Below are 20,102 nucleotides of genomic sequence, written 5' to 3'. Positions count from 1 at the left end.
TAGGAATGGTGGTAGTAAGTACGTGCTTTCCCCACAAAAACATCCATTAAGCTACATGGCAGTCACCAGACGGCCAGAGCAAAAATCAAATCGACCACGTACTTATAGATAGTCGACATTTCTCCGATGTACTGAACGTAAGAGCATGTGGAGGTGCTAATATAGACTCCGACCACTACATTATAAAAGCAAAACTTAGAGCACGGATATCTAATGCAAACAAAGGTCACAGCACAAAATCCACAAAATATAATATTGAGGTGCTAAAATCTAAAACTGCTAGAGCTAATTACATAACAATATTAAACGAAGCGTTACCAACAATCGAAGAAAATCTAAGTATAGAAGAACATTGGACTAAATGTAAAGAAGCTATGCACGCAGCGGCTGAAACTATATTAAAACCTATCAAGACCAAAAAAACGAAGATTGGTTCGATGAAGAGTGCAGACATATCAACCAACAAAAAAACGAAGCATATAAGAGACTCCAGCAGCGCAGAACGAGATTAACGCTGGAAGATTATGAAAATCTTAGAAGAGAAGAAAAGAGAATGTTTAGAAGAAAAAAGGAAGAGCAATACGAACACGCTCTAAACGAAATTGTTAACCACCACAATGGAAAAGACTCACGAAAATTCTACCAACAGATAAACAGCTGCAGAAAAGAATTCAACCCCAGAATAATAGCCTGTAAAGATAGGTACGGTTCTATAATTAGTAACAAAGAACAGATACTAAACAGATGGGCGGACCATTTTGAAGACTCTTAGCGGCAACCACGAAGATGGCGCGATTGAGGATCCCATGTTTCAAATGAATGAAGATGATCGGCAACCACCCCCCTCCGAAGAAGAAATTAGAGAAGCCATCGCAACACTGAAAAATAATAAAGCTCCCGGTTCGGATAATTTCCCTGCCGAACTTTTCAAAAATGGCGGCGACTCCCTCATGAAACACAAGCATAAACTGATAACTGCAATCTGGCAACAGAAAGAAACACCCAAAGACTGGAAGTTAGGTGTACTGTGTCCTATACACAAAAAAGGAGACATGATGGTGTGTGATAATTATAGAGGCATCACTCTACTCAATATGGCATATAAAGTGTTGTCCAACGTATTGTACAAAAGACTCCTCCCCTCCGCCGAACAAATAGTGGGAGGATATCAGTGCGGTTTCCGTCCCAATAAATCAACAACGGACTAGATATTTACAGTGGCAGATCCTTGAAAAAACCCTAGAGTTCGGCGTCGACACCCACCACATATGTGTTGACTTCAAAGCCGCATACAACTCCGTTAATAGAAATAAACTTCTACTTGCTATGGTAGAATTTTGCATTCCGTTTGATCTTGTCCGGCTAACTGAACTTACACTCACAGGTGCAGAGAGCATGATAAAAATCCAAAACGATCTCTCAAGACCCTTCCATTGCAAAAATAGACTAAGACAGGGTGATGGACTATCGTGTCTCTTATTTAACCTGGCATTAGAAAAAATAATTCGAGAGTCGCAGATTACTACGAATGGTACTATCTTTAACAAATCAGTACAAATTGTCGGATACGCAGATGACATAGACATCATAGGTAGGTCCACAGAATCTCTGACTGAAGCATTTCGGTCATTAAGAGCATCTGCACACAGAATGGGACTAAATATAAATGTTCAAAAGACTAAATATATGTGTTGCCCTAGGTCAAGCAACCCGACACCTACACGAATAATAATTGATGACCTAGAACTGGAAGGTGTTGACACCTTCATATACTTAGGGTCGCTGCTAACCAAAGGTAACAACGTCAGTGAAGAAATCAAAAGAAGAATAGTGCTCGCCAATAAGTGTTACTATGGCTTAAGAAGACAGATGGCCTCAAAAATGCCTAGAAAAATTAAACTGACTTTATACAAAACACTAATAAGACCAGTGCTAACATATGGTTCAGAAACTTGGACACTAACACAGAATGACCAAGAATTGCTCAAACGTTTTGAGCGAAAAATACTAAGACGAATATGTGGAGGCATAAAAGAACAAGGTTTGTGGCGCAGGTGTTACAATTTTGAGTTGTATAGAAGATTTGGAGAACCTGACCTTGTAAAATTCATTAAGATAGCACGTGTCAGATGGATAGATCATGTAATCAGACGAGAGAAAGATGCCATAGTCAGAAAAGTTTTTGACCGAAGAGGGCCGATCGGACAACAAAGAAGAGGAAGATCGAGACTTAGGTACCAAGACAACCTAGAAAATGATTTGAAGTCTATCGGAATTAGAGCATGGAGAAGAGTTGCCAGAGACAGGGGCGAATGAAGGATTGTCCTGAAGAAGGCTTTGGCTCATAAAGAGCTGTAACGCCACTGATGATGATGAAAGGAAAATTTTGCAAATTCTTTAAACGTAGAAAAAAAAATGTTTTACAGTATGCGCCACAGTAAACTGTCACGAAGATTTCTACTAAGTTTTCTGTAATTTTAAAATTTCATTATTATTTTTAAAATTCAATAAAGTCATTTTATTAACCGATGTGTTTTAATTTTACTTCTTATTTCATGTCTGTATTGTGTAAGTTATTTTTTATGCAGTTATTAATTTAAACCTGCTTACAATAAATTTGTAATGACAAGAAACGAATTAATCGGGTGTAGTAAATCGATGTGATGAACCACTATTTTGTGACACTACCCGTGATGACACCATCTCATGACGCTAGTTCCGTGACGCTTGCTAAAAATTTTACTATAGAAAAAAATATAATATAATACAAACCTATAGTCTGTCCCACCTTGACTTTACAGTACAGGTTCTTATGACCAACAGTATTGCCAAATTTTATCAGAAACAGGTTTAAAGCAAATATACTTTTTTCTATGTTATAACTATAAATAACTTTAATTTTTATTGACATTTTGTAGCTGTCAGAGGTTCTAAAACATTTTCTTTGTTTTTTTTTTCAAAAAATACCTTTATGTGAATAAAATAAAAATAATTTTGTATAAAACATTTGTATAATAATGTATTTAAGCGCATAAATATGTTGAACCTTAATAAATACGTAGATACCTACATAAATAATTAAAATGTATTTAAACTGTGTATTTTACATTTCTTCTATACTCCCGTCTTCCTCACTTTCACTGCCACTGTCGTCAGTAAGGATTATTATAACTGGGTTGATATTGTCCAGAAAATTATCGATATTCCACATCTGTTTTTTGATGCTAATTATGTGTTGCACGTAATTATTCCATTTTTGTGAAGTAACTTGACAGTACGCTTTATGTATTAGATTTTCTACTTGTTCCTTTTTAAAGTTTGTGTTATGTCTTGCCACGAACCTTTTTATTTCACTTCATACCAGCTCTATGATTTAGTTCACGATATGGAGGTAATCTTAGCAGCTTAATATTCTTCTTCTTCTTCGCGTGCCATATCAGAATTATCCGACGTTGGCGATCATCAATGCGAAGACTTCTCGAACTTATGCCACATGGAATAATTACCCTGCATTTGATATCTGAGTGCATTCACGAATGTTTTTTAAACAAGAAACTTGTTTTCTTCCTACACCTCTACTTAAAATTCTTACTTTTTGCAATTTTATCTACGATACGCTCTTCATACTGTGATTTAAAATGAGCTACAACGTAGAACATTTCGGATTTTAGGTAATCTTCTTCGAAATAAATATTCTTTGAATGCAGCCACTTCTTTATTTTTTCCTTATTGTCAGGATTGTTCGGAATTCTTTCCAACATCCTGAAGTGATACGACGCATTGTCCATTACTATTACAGTTTTATCGGGAATATTTGGAAAAGGTTTAGTTTTAAACCAATTTTCGAAAAGAGGTCCATCTATTTCGTCATGATAGTCTGCTGTATTTTTCTTTGCTAAAAAATTAAGTTCGGCTACATTAATAAAATTATCATGCAGTAAAACGAAGCGTGGGCCACGTGTTGCAGCAGGTTTTAAGCCTGTAGTGAGTCCACGAACAAATTCATCCCTATGTGACGATACGGAAGTGCCTTCCATTCATAATTGACACTGTGATCAATATTTACTCATGATTTGTCAAAATATACAATGTTTTAGTTTTGTTCCCGAAATATACAAATTTCTCGCAAATATCGATGGCGATAAGAAATAATTTCGGGTTTTTCTATCAACATTGACTTTCGGTCCCGTTTTGTGTACACAAATCCCATGTAATTAAGTAGTCTGCAGTGCAGTTCTAGACAAATTAGGTAGATGTTCGTCTTTATTTACTACTGCTAATAGAGAATATAAAGTTAGTGGTGTATTCTTACGAAAAAAAATCATGCACTATTCGACGAATGCTACTCTTTGTTCCTTCATCGTAAGTTTTATCACGCGATAATGAAGTTAGCTTGTTCGTGGATCATTTCTTTGCTGGGTGTAATCCAATTGTAAGGAATTTTCTTTTCTTATAGAGTAAATTGTTTTTTCGAAAATGTCGGTTGCTGCTGCCACTGCATACTAGCAATAATTAATTAACAACCATAAAACAATATCCACTTTTAATTTTGGATATTCTAACATTCTTTACCAAAAAATAATAAAATTGCTGATTACTTTTCGAAAATGACTATCATTCACAAAAAACAATGAAAAATATTGTTTTACTATAATGCTGTTGACTGTAACGGATTAGTTTTAATTTAACATTTTTAGGATCCTAGTAATGTTCGATTCAAAATTCTTTTGAAGAAAATCGGCATCGCCGCGCTAAAAACTCCCATAAGGATTGCATTGTAAAGTCAAGGAGGGACAGACGATAGTATAGAAACTTCGCTTGATAAACCCATTAATTACTATAAAAATTCAAGCAAAATAGGGGTAGAACAAGAAATATCTTATATAAAAGAACTTACAGTTAGGACATTGTTGGTTGTTATATCCTATATAAATTACAAAACAGAAAAGCTCCAGGACAGATCAAAAGAACTCCTAGAATAAGGCTGAGAAATGATATTTAAAAGTGTAGTAGTACTTTAAGAATAAACCTAAAATAGCAAGCATGTACTAGACTAGTGAAGTACCAACATAACCATACCTTTAATCAAAAGAGGAAAGAAATTACAAATTATCATACCATCACTTTGCTTAAGTCAAAACTGCTAATAGTTTAATAAAAAATACATCATCAGTAAAGACAATAGGGTTTTCGACAAAAAAGATCATATTTCAAAGAAAATTTTTTTTATTTAGATATGGCCGTACTATTCTGATAAACAATTGATCGATATGATTCACCATATTATTATAAAGTATGATTGGTTTAGTTATCCTCCTTTATATTTCTTGATAGATAACTACCCTTTGCAATTAATGATGAAGTTATCTATTCAACATTTCTTGTTTGTCAGTAATTTTTCGCATATTTTCCCAAAATTATTTATAATGAATCTCATTTTTACAGTTTGTCTTTTTCGTCTTTATCTTTTTTCATATGTCACCATTTATCACACCATTATCAATATACGAATCTGCAACGACCTAAAAGCTAGACTGAAGAAGCTTAATCTACTCACATGGCAGATTCAATGGACTAAAGTTACTTTAGCGCTGCATGAAATTAAACCCTCAGTGAACTTACTTACCTATCCCAGTTTACCTCGGAAAAATATGGCAACCATACGGATATTGTGTATAGGACATATTCGTCTAAAACATGATTATCTGATAATATTATCTCCATAAACTAAATGTCAGCACTATAATACGACTTTCCGAATCAGACATATACATATAGAATGTCCTATTTATGCTTAAATACGCCAACAGCTCGGTATCAGTGCTATCTCTAAAGAGGTCCTAAACAGCACAGACCAAACCAACTTATTCTTCTTTACGTGCCATCTCCGCACGGAGGTTGGCAATCATCATGGCTATTCTGATCTTAGATGCTGCCGCTCTGAATAGTTCGATTTATGTGCATCCGTACCATTCCCTCAAATTACGCAACCATGAGATTCTTCTCCTTCCTACAGTTCTTTTGCCCTGGATTTTCCTTATATAATTAATAAGTATGTTGTATCTTTTATAACGCATAACATTCTTAGGTATTGCAGCTTTCGTGTCTTGATGGTTTCCAATATTTTCATTCTTTTGTTGACTCTTCTTATGACTTCGTTGTTTGTTACATGCTCGGTCCATGGTATCTTCAGGATTCTTCTATACACTCACAGTTCAAATGCTTCCAACTTTTTAGTAGTCGGCGCGTTAAGTGTCCATGCTTCTATCTCATAAAGCAGAGTCGAGAAAATATAACACCTTGCTAGCCTAACTCTCAACTCTAATTTCAGTTTTCTTGCACAAAGTACCTTTCTCATTTTATTGAAGTTTGCTCGTGCTTTCTCTATTCGAACTTTGCTTTCTTTGGAGTAATCGTTTGTGTGATTAATTATTGTGCCAAAATAATTGTATTTTTCAACTTGTTCTAAAGTTTTACTGTTAATTGTCTGGCTCTCATCATTATTTTGGGTTTTTGATTGCCTCATATATTTAGTTTTCTTAATGTTTATTGATAATCCATATTCTTCTCCATACTCAACTATCTTGTTAATTAGCTTTTGAAGGTCTTGGAGGTTGTCTGCTATTATGATAGTATCGTCCGCATATTTAATGTTGTTAATTGGTGTTCCATTGACCTTTATTCCTGCTGTTTCTTCTTCAAGAGCTCTTTTCATAATTTCTTTAGAGTATGCATTACAGTGACATTTAGAGTGACAATACACACCCCTGTCGCACTCCTCTTTTAATTACGAACTCTTCTGATGTGTGTTCATTTATGCGTTTATGTGCCTGCTGTTTATAATATAGATTTGTTTTAATTCGAAGGTGATTTTATTGCAATTGTTTTGCTTTGAGGACGTCCATTAGCTCCTTGTGGCGGACTTCAACAAGTCGGACTCAATCAGAATCAAGGCGGACTTAACAAGTTTATTCAATTCCTCTAGAAAAGTCAACTGCTAAACAAAATATAAATATTAGGTTATGTTTTTATTTTTGTTTCTATACTTTAAAAATGTTAGATATATTATCTTGTTTTAAATCTGTTTCTGCTCATTCTAATTTCATGGATTAGGTTGACTTGAGTTTTTGGCGCGCAGTTAATCATCGGTCCGCAATAATTCTTTTTTAATCTACTGTGAAATTGATTTTGCCTCTAAAATCTAATTATTGGTATTTCACTTTCTGTACTAAATAAAAAAAATAACTGAATTTTCACTGTCATTTACATCTCATAGTGGCAATTGCGTACATATTTTTTATCGCTGGTTACAAGACTAATAATAGTAACATTATCTAATTATATTTTTGAAATATAAATAAATAAACAGCAACTTACCAATAGTTATCTTATTTTCAGTCGCAGACATTTTAGTTAAATAAATTGTGTTTCAGAAAAACTGTATCTGTGTCGGTACTATGCGTTTTACAGGAAACTGTACATGGCATAAAGAGTGGTTCTTATAATTTGAGCGCCACATCATAGGTGGCGGGACTGTAAGTTGTAACAAAATGTGTGTTGAGTGTGGGACACTTTAAACAAGCACCAATCTAACGTAACAAGAAGTGGAAACTATGAAGGTAGTGAAATGGAGCAAGTAATACAAGGTGTGCTATACCAAAATAGGAATATAGAAATGTAACAAATTAAAGGTTGGCTAGCATGCTATGTTGGAGGTCTACCACTTGACGCACCAACTCAAGAAAGTATTTGGCCAATTTGCATGCTCTTCAGAGATAGTTAAATGAAAATAAAGGTGGAAAATAGATAGAAATGTAAAAATTAATAAGAAAATAAAAAATGTAGTCAGAAAGTTGCTCAAATGAATGTATGGACGCCAGCAAAGTATTAGCCAATACTTTCCAAAGTATAATATACAGGAGAGAGGCCTACATTCAGCTATAGGGAACATTCGGCGATCCTTAATAATTTTAAATTCTATGTGAATCTCGCGCCAGTTTTAGTATAAACGATTGAAAGTTTATCAGTATTTTACCAGGCTAGTTGTTCTTGGTGCTCCCACGTTTTTTAAATATTTTTTCCGAATGAAGTGCAAAACTTAACTTTAAACTACCACCGAGAAGACTATACACCTTGAAGTCAAATGTAGAATCAGAGGACAAAATTATTAGGAACCAAATCGACTTCATTCTAGTAAAAAATCGATTTAGAAACTGCATCAAATCAGTTAAAACCTATCCAGGTGCTGACATTGGGTCTAATCACAATCCCATAGTAGCTGTAACCCAGTTAAAACTAAAAAAGGTGATTAAAAAGAAGTCTCACAAAAATATTGATACAGCCCAATTACAAGACGAGAAAGTTAAGGAATCAGTTCAAAGACAACTAAACAAAAATTTAATTTGGGAAAATATTGGTGAAAATGTCGATGAGGGCTTAAATAAAATAGTAACAGTAAAAGAAATCTGTGTAAGAAATATACAAGGCAGGTCAAAGATAAAACAGCAAGCTTGGATGACAGATGACATATTGATAATATTGACATATTTACAACAGCGTACAAAAAGAAATTCGACGTAAAATACGAGAAGCAAAGTGTTAACATCTAGCCAAACAGTATCATGACATTGAAGGCGACACATTTAACATGTATACAAAAGTGAAAGAAGCGGCTGGTATCTTCAATAAGAAACAAACTGCATTGCTACAGGATGAACATGGTTAAGTAATATTTGAAGTAGAGGACAAACTTAAAGAATTGGAAAATTACGTCACGAACCTATTCGAAGATAGGAGTAGTTCACCTCCCGATATTACTAACTGCGACGGACCCCTAATAACACGCTCTGGGGTTATAAAAGCCATACAATCATCAAAAGATGGCAGAGCGACTGGTCCTGATGAAATTCCAACTGAAATATACAAGCTTATAAATGATAGCAATGTTTTAGAGGCTATAACTTCGTTTTTCAACACCATTTATACCAGCAGACAACTACCTAATGGTTGGTCTAATTCACTGTTTATAGCTCTACCTTAGAAGACAACAGCAAAAACCTGTGCTAATTATAGAACCATCAGTTTGTTAAACCACTTATATCATGCAAGGAAAAATAGCAGGCAAACGCAGTCCAGGACGAAGAAGAACCTCACGGTTGAAGAACTTGCGAGATTGGTGTGGTGTTAATATAAGCATGCTATTTAGGGTGGCAGTGAATAAAATTAAGATAGCTATGATGGAGACCAACGTTCTGAAAGGATATGGTACATGAAGAAGAAGAAGAAGTGTAAAAACGTACTTTAAAGTAAGTTTTTATATAAATTTATTTTTGTGTCGTAAGCACCGTTTTTCTTTTAGATCTTTGATTGGTGTAATACGTACTAGGCTACTATATTACCTTTATTATTATGGCAAAACATATCCTTAAATACCTTTGCTCCTAAATGTTTCTGCACAAAATAAGTCCAAGTGGTGAACATTCAGCTGAAATTTACGGGTAACATTCGGCTACCAGCCGAATTTTTTCCATGTGACAATAATAATTTTGTTTATTTAAATTTTTCTATAAAACATAATTTAAAATATTTAACAAATTATTTGTTGACTCTAGATACCTAAAAAGTATGTTAAAAAGACAAGTCTGTGTGACATAAGACATAAGTGAAGAGAGAATGAAACTGGCTAATAAATCAGTTTTAACTAAAAGCCTTAGTGAGTATAAAGCTGCCCAAGAATATAGTGTGAAATGACAAACAATGCAATCACGTATAAAAATGTTTCTAAAGAATAAATCAAAAGACAAGATTCTGTCTGTTTCTGAGGGTTCTGGTAAGGAAAGAGAGGAAGATGTGTAGTTTTCAAGCAAATATACACAAAGACAAATATAACAACAACAAATACAACAATTTAAGAAGAACAACTTGTATCTTACATAAAAAAAATGTTCTAATTTGAATTATGGGCTAAACTACAAGCAAATACGAAGTCTTGCCTTCGATTATGCCAATTCCATACCGCGATGTAAGGTGTATTTCACATGTTGGAATCTTAACAAGATCGCAGGTTAGAGCCATATGATTATTATAATAATTGTTTATATTAAAAGCTCCTCTTTTAAGTCTTGACTGGTTAAGAGGCTTTAAGAAAAGGCACGAAAAAGATATATCTTTACGCAAGCCAGAGAACACAAGTATCAGCAGGGCAATGGCATTCAATAAACCTGTCGTTGATGATTTTTTCTTCAAATAAATATATATTCTTTAGACCAAAAGAATTATGGAACTTATATGAAACTTGTTTGACGACAACGTCTCCTACGAGGGTTATTGCACCTAAGGGTAAAAAGCAAGTTGCTCATATACCTTCTCACGAGAGGGGGAAACTTGTTACTTTTGTTGGTATTGCTAATGTCGCAAGAGGAATATTTCCACCGGTTTTTGTATTCCCCAAAATAAGAAACCGAGTAGAATACTTAGGAGATAAATATTCATCCTCAGTTATTGCTTTTGGAAACAAAGGGGGACGGATGACATCAGAAATTTTTCCTGGGATAATAAAACACTTCGTCAGTCACGTGAAAAGTACTAAACAAAATAGGGTTTTGCGTCTTGTAGATAACCATGAATCCCACATTTCTGTGGAAGTCATAAGACTGTGTCGAGAAAATGGAATCGTACTGCTGTCGTTCCCTCCTCATACCACTCATAGGTTGCAGCCTTTGGATGTTGGAGTGTACAGCCCATTTAAAACGTATCTAGCGGCTGCGAGATAAATTTTTGACCATATTATTGACGATTAATTTTAGTTTACTTACCTACTATACAGTTTGGTGTTTAACGTAATGGTAATAAAAAACCTTTGTCTAATTATTTTAATGTTTTTTTTGTATCAAATAAGCAACTTTTAACAAACCAGACTATGGGCCAAATCATTCCTACATCGTAAATGAATGTTCCCCACCGGTGGTTATTCATTCATTCAGCACTATGTAAGAAAATCTAATCTAATCTAAAAAATCGATTTTTCTATATTTGCTTATAGAAAATTAGTTAATTAGTAACATAAAATACGTGTAAAATAATATCTCACATTAACACTAAAAAGTGGAATAAATTATAATAAGCTGTATTTTAGGTTTTGAGCGCTAAAGTGAAATATGTTGAAAGATCCCCACTTTCCCCCACAAAGTTATCTAAAGAAACCATAAATGCCCAACTACTTAATGATAAAAGAAGGTAGAGTTTTTCTGCCGGTTCCGGTTAGACCAGGAGATGTTAACCGTAACAGAACTTAAAGATCCCAAATTCTTCTTCTACTCAGGTGACTTCTGGTGAATGTGATGTTTTTGTTATTTATTTAAAGTATACCGGCTAAACAATATAGCTCCTGTTAATATTTGTTTTCGTTAAGTACGAAAAAGGAAAAGAAAGACAAACCAAGGTTTTTAAACTTATAAGAAGTGATAAAAGTTCGCACATGACATTGGTTTGGTACTCACAAAAACTGTTGATTGAATATTATTCAATCAACGCAAAAACTTAAGGCTGTTTTAGCAGTTCAAGTACACTGCGATTTGAAGTGGGCGTATCACTTACTTTTCTACACTGCTTACGCGAGACCATCTTTACTCAGTGCCGCCGGCCGACGGGTAGTTTAATGACAACAAATACATTATTCTCCATTCAAATTAGTTTTAACACGAACTAACTGACCGCACGTTCATGAGATTTGACGTCACGAAGGCGATAACGATGAAACTAAGCCCAATGATGAGTAACACGTTTCACTATTAGATTTCAGTATTTTTTAGCAATTTTCTTTAAAATTGGAACACGCTTTTCTCGACTATTACTGGACACAGAAAGGTGAAACAAAAATCAACGATTACAGAAAAAAAAACTCTTTCGAGTGATGGGCGTAAAAAGTTTGGTTATAATAGAACGTTAAACAGTATATTCCAATTTTTCAATAGAAGTTTCAAAAAAATAAAAAAAGTAAAACCATCAGTTTAAAGGCAACATAATTTCGAATAACGTGTCCAAATTTCGAGACATTTTGTCAGTAAATAACAGAGAAAACACTGTCCCTAGGTTTTGGTGCACCGATAAAACAGCCTTAATAATATGAAATTTTGGGGCGACCTTGGATCAATTCGAATAATTATACGATTTTCGGAATCGAAAATCGAAATAAAATTACTGGAGAATTGTGTATTCTCGATATGTTTATAACATATAAACCATTTCTTAATGAAATAGGAAGGAGCTGTGATAATAAATCATTAAAAAGATGTCACAATGGCTCCATATATTTATTTTAAAATCCACTTACCGAGCCCCATTAGGATGAAATCCAAAATTATTAACAAAAACAATGAAAATTTCAAATACAAAAACCCCTAAATAACTTCCAACAGAACTGAACTTCTTGAAAACAAAAATAAACTGTATCTTCCTACTTTACATTATTTGAAACTCGCCGGTGTTTTCACGTGGAATATTCGACCAAAAGTGCTTAGATTTACATCGCGTAAATTCAGCTTTTGAAATCTCACCGGTTAGGGTCGCTGTTTAATATTAACTTGGACATTAAAAATAACTACACAGATATTTAATAAAGGTGCATAAGTTCCTCTTCTAATATTTTTATGCCCTGTTGTTTTTACTGAAAGTCGTAGAGTCTTGAAACTTTAAGTCACCAAATCATCTTATTATTTTTATAACCTTATAACTTTGTTTATAACAAAATATGGCACTGGCTGACACCGGGACAATTACGAAAATACGTAAAAAATGCAGCTTCCATAAATGCGACAATATAGAGCCGTCTCTCTTATCTCACATGCCAGCAAAATAATGCTACATATATAATCAATAAGAGACTCAAAACTTTCTCATAAAGAGAAATACCCTAAGAGAGCAAACAAAATTTTCCTAAGGTAGAGTACATCTTCTGAATATAAGACAAAATAAAAAAAATCTAGGGAATTCAAAAATGTAGAGAATTGTTTTTAGGTGTTGTGTACTCGTTTTCAGACTTATTTTCTAGAAATATTAAACTCGGTACAACCTCTTCTCTAAATTCTGTAGGTATTGTCGACTTACTACTTAAAGCCTTATTAGGAAAATAATATTTACAATAGCAGTAAAAAATATAAGTACGATGTCACTTTTTCTGCACCATTTTAAAGTTTTTCGTATGACAGTATTATAGCTATATGTTAGATCTCAAAGATCAATTAAACGTTTAGCTTTATTATACTCTACAATAATTAAAATCTGGTATATACCAGCATTTGTTTTGTGTATTGTATTTAGTTGATAACAAGAACATCTTGTCTGTCCTTTCATTTAAAAATACATATACCGCGGTTATTTTCTTTGATAACAATTTCTCCAGTAACAGCTTGTCTTCTACTCGGATTGCGGAAGAGAGCTACCTGCTCTCTGAGATTTATTTAAATCAGAATTATCAGATCACTACCTTCTTAGCTGATGTTAGACATCGCAGATATAATACTTGTTTGTTGTGTATAATTATATTTAGAAGTATATAATCTATCATTGGTCTATTGTCTCGTTGATTGTTAAAAGTGTATTTGTGGTAATCTTTGTGGTTGTAACATGTGTTACTTATGCTATATCCTTGTGCACAGAAACTTAACGGGCAATTTTCATTTTCCACTAACTATAGTGAGTCAAGAGCCTGCAAACAATTCCAATATCCCTACCACTCGAAATGAAATATAAACCACAACAGATCTAAAAATATATGACAAATCTTCACTTTCCTAACCTCTAACTTACAACATAGCACCAAATATACAATATAATAATATTGGTACAGATAATTATCAAAAATGTTAATAAAACAAATTCCAAATGCAGTATTATAGAAGTAATATCACCTTAACCTTCGTCACAAGCTGAAGTTACATTTTTAGTACCAACTATCAAGAGAAAGAAGAAAACCAAAATTATTACTGAAGAAGAACCATGCTTAGCTAAAACACATGAACCAAAATCTAGTGAAATATTGCCGTTACCGGAACCAACTATGAGAATATTCGAAGAAGAATCGTTTAAACTCAATTTTGACCAAATCGTCGAGTTTTTTGTAAATGTTAAAGGAAGCAAAGATCCGTTAGGCTTAGTTAAAACATACAAGAAGAACGTTCATGACTTTTCAAAACTATTATCTAAAATTCACTCTTATTACACCGACCGAAGTATAAAACACTGAAGTACGAGAATAAAACGTAAGATTGTGAAGCAACTAAAAATAGATGCAGTAGCAGTGGCGATATTTATAGAAAAAGAATCTGACACTTCTTTTGATTCAACGTAAAGTACATAGTAAACAGAAGTAATTGCGTTCATAATACAATGAAACGTAAAGGATTTCTACATTTCTTCGAAATGCTAAAGCATATTATCTCTGAAATCAACTCATTGATACTTGTTAAACTGTTTGTTCGGGCTGATAGGCCGTTGTCTTCTGAGATTAGTTCTCGACGTTTCGCCAACACTAGGGGTTGGCATCTTCTGGAGATGTTACTGCTTCGCTTGTAACCTGAAAATGACGCTGCGTTGTACTAAGTAAGTAAGTCAATGTTCATTCTCGGAGGATAGGATAGGGATTTTTATTACGAGAGGAGAGAATATTTGTTGTACCCGTTTAGGGTCGGTTGACCCTCTTCAGGCTTGAGTTTTAATATTGTTTGTAAAGGTGTACACACAGCAAAAACAGCCCAAAAGACCACCGGAGATTTAGCGTTGTACTACGAAGGCAATATTTATATTTCCCACTCGCCTCCCCTCCACTGGTTTTGGCTTGAGGGGGCGTATCGTTGTTTGTAGTAGCTTTTCTTTCTCCGTGTTTGGCGGGAAGGGTGTTTGTGGATTTTAAGCAGCAGCATCTGCGTTTCTTTAAACAGTATTCGATGTTCTCCGCTTCCCAAAGCGTGTTCGGCAACGGCAGATTTGTCGATATGTCCTAAACGAAAATGGCTTTTATGTTCATTTATCCTTGTGTTTGTGTGTCTTTTCGTGGTTCCCACATATACCATTCCACATGTGCATGTTATTCGATAGACTCCGGCCGTTGCTAATGGGACGCGTTTATCTTTCACCAATCTTAAACAGTCCTTGATTTCTTTGTAGGCTTGAAAATGGTCTTTACGTTGGCTTTCTTAAGTATTCGTCCAATTCTGTCCGTAACCCCCGATATGTAGGGCATTCTGTTTCCTCGTCCTTTCTTCTAGAGATGTTGTTCATCGCTTTATGTATTTCTCTTCTGGTATAACCATTGGAGATATGCGCTTTTTCAATATGAAGAAGATCACTTTGGAGATGCTGTGGTTCACAAATTCTCTTCGCCCTCTCCGCCAGAGGCTTGGATGATGATTTGAGTTCCTGTTTAGGTATCTGTCCGTGTGTGTAGGTTTCCGATACACTTTATGTCCTAAGTAACCTTCCTTTCGATTTACTAATACATCTAGGAACGCTAGTTGTTGATCTTTTTCTGTTTCCATGGTAAATTGAATATTTGGATGTAGTGTGTTTATATAGGACAGGAAATCGTTAAGTTTTTCTACTCCGTGACCCCAAATCACAAAAGTGTCATCGACGTATCTAATTCATACTCTTGGCCTATATGCTGAGTCCATTACCCTCTTCTCTAAATGCTCCATGAAAAATTTGGCTACGACCGGGCTTAGTGGGCTTCCCATTGCCACTCCATCTATCTGTTCATAAATCTGGTCTTCCCATAAAAAGTAGGTAGTAGTGAGGCAAATACGATATAATTCCACGATATGCTTGGAAACTAGCCCCTCAATTAAATTAAAAACGTCTTCTAGGGGAACTCTTGTAAATAGGGAAACAACATCAAAGCTAACAAGAATGTCAGATTCCTGTAAAGTTATCCCTTTTTTTTCTCAATGAAATGGGCGGAGTCTTTTACAAAGGCATCGTTTTTTCCTATATGTGGCTGTAAAATATCGGCCAGATGTTTGGCCAGGCTGTAAGAAGGAGATCCTATGGAGCTCATAATAAGGCGTAGAGGTACATCGTCTTTGTGGATCTTCGGCAAGTCATACAAGCGTGGTGGGACTGCTTCGCTGTTGCATATTCTTGGCTTTATATCCTCTGCTATGGACGAAGATTTTATAAGTCTATTGATTTTCCGTAAGTTGACTGCTGTAGGATCTTTCTCATCGCTAATATAGAGTCTGCGATTCGCAACTTGCCAATCGAAAAAGTTGAAGAAATAAGGACGGAATCAGCTAGAATTCTGCATAAAGCTAAGACACCGAACAATAACCTAAGCCACCAAGAAATCCGTGCCATAAAATCATTAAACGCAGACAAAGATGTAATTTTACCAGCAGACAAGGGAAACGCCACCGTCGTAATGAAGACAACCGACTACAAAATAAAAATACAAAATCTTCTAGATCCTGCGGTATATAAGAAACTTAAAAAAGATCCCAAAAGTGAACAAAATTCGTAATGATAAAACGAAAATTGCGAAAAGTGCACAAAAAATTAAAAAGTTATAACTCGAAAAATATCCACATTAATGAGTTCAATTGTGTTACTCAGGAATTTTGGAGGTTGCTAAATACGAATATGATAACGACGATGGCTTTCGAGCTACCTGATGCCCATGGTAAACCTCGTCTCCGGGAGTTTCATGTTAATTTCATTTTCAATCAGTCGACAGTCATTACTCACGGGTTTTTAAGGTCATTGAACACGATTATGATTGCCATGATGGTTCTCGATCTACCTGGGCCCAAAGTGGACCTCGTCTCCTTCGTCTCCTAAAGTTTCATGTTAATTTCAGTCTAAATCAGTCGCTAGTCATTATGGGGGGTTTTCGAGGTCGCTGAATACGAATATGATAACGACGATGATCTTTGAGCAACCTGGTGCCCAGGATGGACCTCGTCTCCTGGAGTTTCATGAATGTTAATTTCATTCTAAATCAGTCGACAGTCATTACTTTGGGGTTTTCGAGGTCGTTAAACGTGAATGTCATAACGACTATTTTCTTCGAGCTACCTGGTACTTAGGTTAGACCTTGTCTCAGGAAGATTCATGTTAATTTCATTCTAAATCAGTCGATACTCATTACTCGTGAGTTTTCGAGATCGCTAAACATGAATGTGGTAATGACGAAGGTCGCCGAGCTACCTGGAGCCCATGTAGAACCGGCACACTGCATAAGGACCTTACTCTGTAAGGATCTATTGGGCCATCTAGAAACTTCTCTTATTGAGAGACCGGCTTCACGTTACTCGACACTTCGACTCCTCTCAAAGTCACTTAACTAAGCTCTAGGCATTTTGAGCAATAAAAAAAGGCTTTTCAATCAGTAACACTAAATTGAAAATTTAACCGTAACTTCTTGAATGCTGAATGCAAAAAAAATCTATCACATAGTGTCCTCCTGTGTTATGAGTTTAATTTCTTGCACTTTCAAAAAAGACTGCGGCATCTTATGAAGATGTAGATGTAGAAGGAAGGGCTTGGGTTGTAATTTGGCATGTAAAAATTGTGCTGATTCCAATTACAAGAATATGGAAAATTATAATAGAAATCAATTATCTGATAAAGAACACGACGAGGAAGAAATAAATTTTATTGATACGATTATTTGTTAAGTAATCATATTTTTTCACTTAAAAAAAAACAGTGTGGCAGTGCAGTGGGACTGCCGGTAGAAGTTATACTGCTATGCTCGCGTTCGCAGTTACAAATTTATATGGAAGTCGATCTGCATAATCATCACATATGTAATGCTATAGGTAAGAGAGAGCAGAAAGAGAAACATAATTAGGTATATATGTATATGGTGCATCGTTTAATGTATATAAACAACATTTGACCTGTAATAAGAGTATAGTAAATGAAGGATTGAATCAATATTTTTATGAAAATGTATATTTTTATTTTTATATATGTATGAAAGGAGTTGAATGCAAAAATTTTTTTTACATATACTCTGCAGTAAAATTCATTGTTTATTTTGTTGTTTATATAAAAATACTCTACAATACACTGCAACATAATTCAATATAATAATACAGTACCAATTAAAATGCAATATTCATAAGTATTTAAAAATGACAATATATGTAACTTACTTACGCATATGTTTAATTTACCGTGATAATAATATCAATTAAATAATAATAAGAATAATAAATAATAAATATATTTACAAAAGGAATATTTTTATTCTCGAGAGAGACAGAGAGAGAAACTATACCTTTTGTCTCTCTCTTACCTACATCTTACATATGTAATGATTTTGCCGATTCACTCCCGTACAAATTTCCAACGTCGAACGCGCGTATAGAAGTATAACTTAAAAAATTTTGTATTTATATTTACGACATCATATTTTAACTTTCATTTAATACCACACCTTAAAATATCGTAAAACTACACATTCAGATTCAGAAGTGCTCATTCTACTACGAACGCGGTATTTAATGTTGTGAGTGAGGTGATTGAGGGGCTTGAACGCGGCAATCGCATAGCAGTTTCTCTTTGCGACTTATGGAAGGCTTTTGATTGCGTTTTACACGACATTTTGCTTCACAAATAAATTACTTATTTGTGAAGCTACTTATTAATTTATTGTAATATTTACAATAAATTAATATGGAATCAGAGGTATCCCTCTTAAGCTTATAACTTCTTATCTATGTGGCAGATAACAGGAGGTAGTGTCTAATGGTCATCTCTCCGATTTTCTATCCGTAAAACATGGAGTCCCACAAGGTTCGGTCTTAGGACCTCTTTTGTTTATTATTTATGTCAACGATCTGCCTAAATTCATATCTCCGTACAAAGCCATACAATTCGCAGATGATACGACATACGTTATATCAGAAAAAAATAATGATGATTTAAAAATGTCTCATGAGGAAGTACTTACTAAATCTAGCTCATGGTTTGCTGCAAACAAACAAAAACTCAATTCTGACAAAACGCAAAATTTGGTTATATCTGCAAGTAATTTACACAATGATCTAGTTAACAAAGAGACTGTTAAACTATTTTGAATAACATAGTTAAGTGAATAACAAGTTCATTATAGTTTATTCGTCTTCTGGGTTTGGACCGTGTCATTTGTGAGTGACCCAAAAGTGGGTTCATCTCGACGTTTCGCTACAATTGTATGTAGCTTCTTCAGGAGAACAAAAAAAAAAGAAAACAAAAGACAGGAAGATGGGTAGTTAGCAACGGTAACTCAGTTACTCAACGCAACCAGAGGCGAATACTAACTACCAAGATGGGCATTTGGTCACAGTAACTCAACTACTTAACGCAGTCATAGGTGAAAACCAAATGCCAGGACAGGGATTCACGTCCAACAGCTCAGAACACTAACGCGTCGAGAGGCGGGGAGTGAATCCGACGATTACTCCGCTACCGCTCTATTTATAGTCGCGGTCACCTGTCGTGTCGGGACGTATCGGCACACTCCGTGGCGCGAACGTCAAGAAGCGCGCGCTGGCCAATCAATCAAAAAAACCCATATTATTTCTTAGATCCCCTTCTTTTATTCCAGGAAAATCCGCGAATCTCTAGAGATCCGAAAAAATCCACATAATATCAATCGAGAGGAAGGATACTACTTGTCTCCCATCTAGAATCTCAGTCTAGAGCCGCCGTCCGGTCCCGCTACCACGATGCAGCCACATGATTGGCCAGCGCGCGCTTCTTGACGTTCGCGCCACGGAGTGTGCCGATACGTCCCGACACGACAGGTGACCGCGACTATAAATAGAGCGGTAGCGGAGTAATCGTCGGATTCACTCCCCGCCTCTCGACGCGTTAGTGTTCTGAGCTGTTGGACGTGAATCCCTGTCCTGGCATTTGGTTTTCACCTCTGGCTGCGTTAAGTAGTTGAGTTACTGTGACCAAATGCCCATCTTGGTAGTTAGTATTCGCCTCTGGTTGCGTTGAGTAACTGAGTTACCGTTGCTAACTACCCATCTTCCTGTCTTTTGTTTTCTTCTTCTTTTTTTGTTCTCCTGAAGAAGCTACATACAATTGTAGCGAAACGTCGATATGAACCCACT

At 35.1% G+C, this 20,102-nt stretch overlaps 1 protein-coding gene across 1 annotated transcript; it reads left to right on the top strand.

Annotated features, from left to right (window-relative positions):
- Nucleotides 1-553: 553 nt before the first annotated feature.
- LOC140449009 (uncharacterized) lies at nucleotides 554-10,772 on the top strand. Its single transcript, XM_072542149.1, has 2 exons — nucleotides 554-702; nucleotides 10,265-10,772. The coding sequence occupies exons 1-2, from the start codon at nucleotides 554-556 to the stop codon at nucleotides 10,770-10,772; spliced, it is 657 nt and encodes a 218-aa protein (XP_072398250.1).
- Nucleotides 10,773-20,102: the final 9,330 nt, after the last annotated feature.

Source organism: Diabrotica undecimpunctata, chromosome 8 (assembly GCF_040954645.1).
Source record: "Diabrotica undecimpunctata isolate CICGRU chromosome 8, icDiaUnde3, whole genome shotgun sequence".
Classification (NCBI taxonomy): domain Eukaryota; kingdom Metazoa; phylum Arthropoda; class Insecta; order Coleoptera; family Chrysomelidae; genus Diabrotica; species Diabrotica undecimpunctata.
Note: the sequence above shows the minus strand (reverse complement) of the source record. Positions and strands in the feature narration are given on the sequence as shown.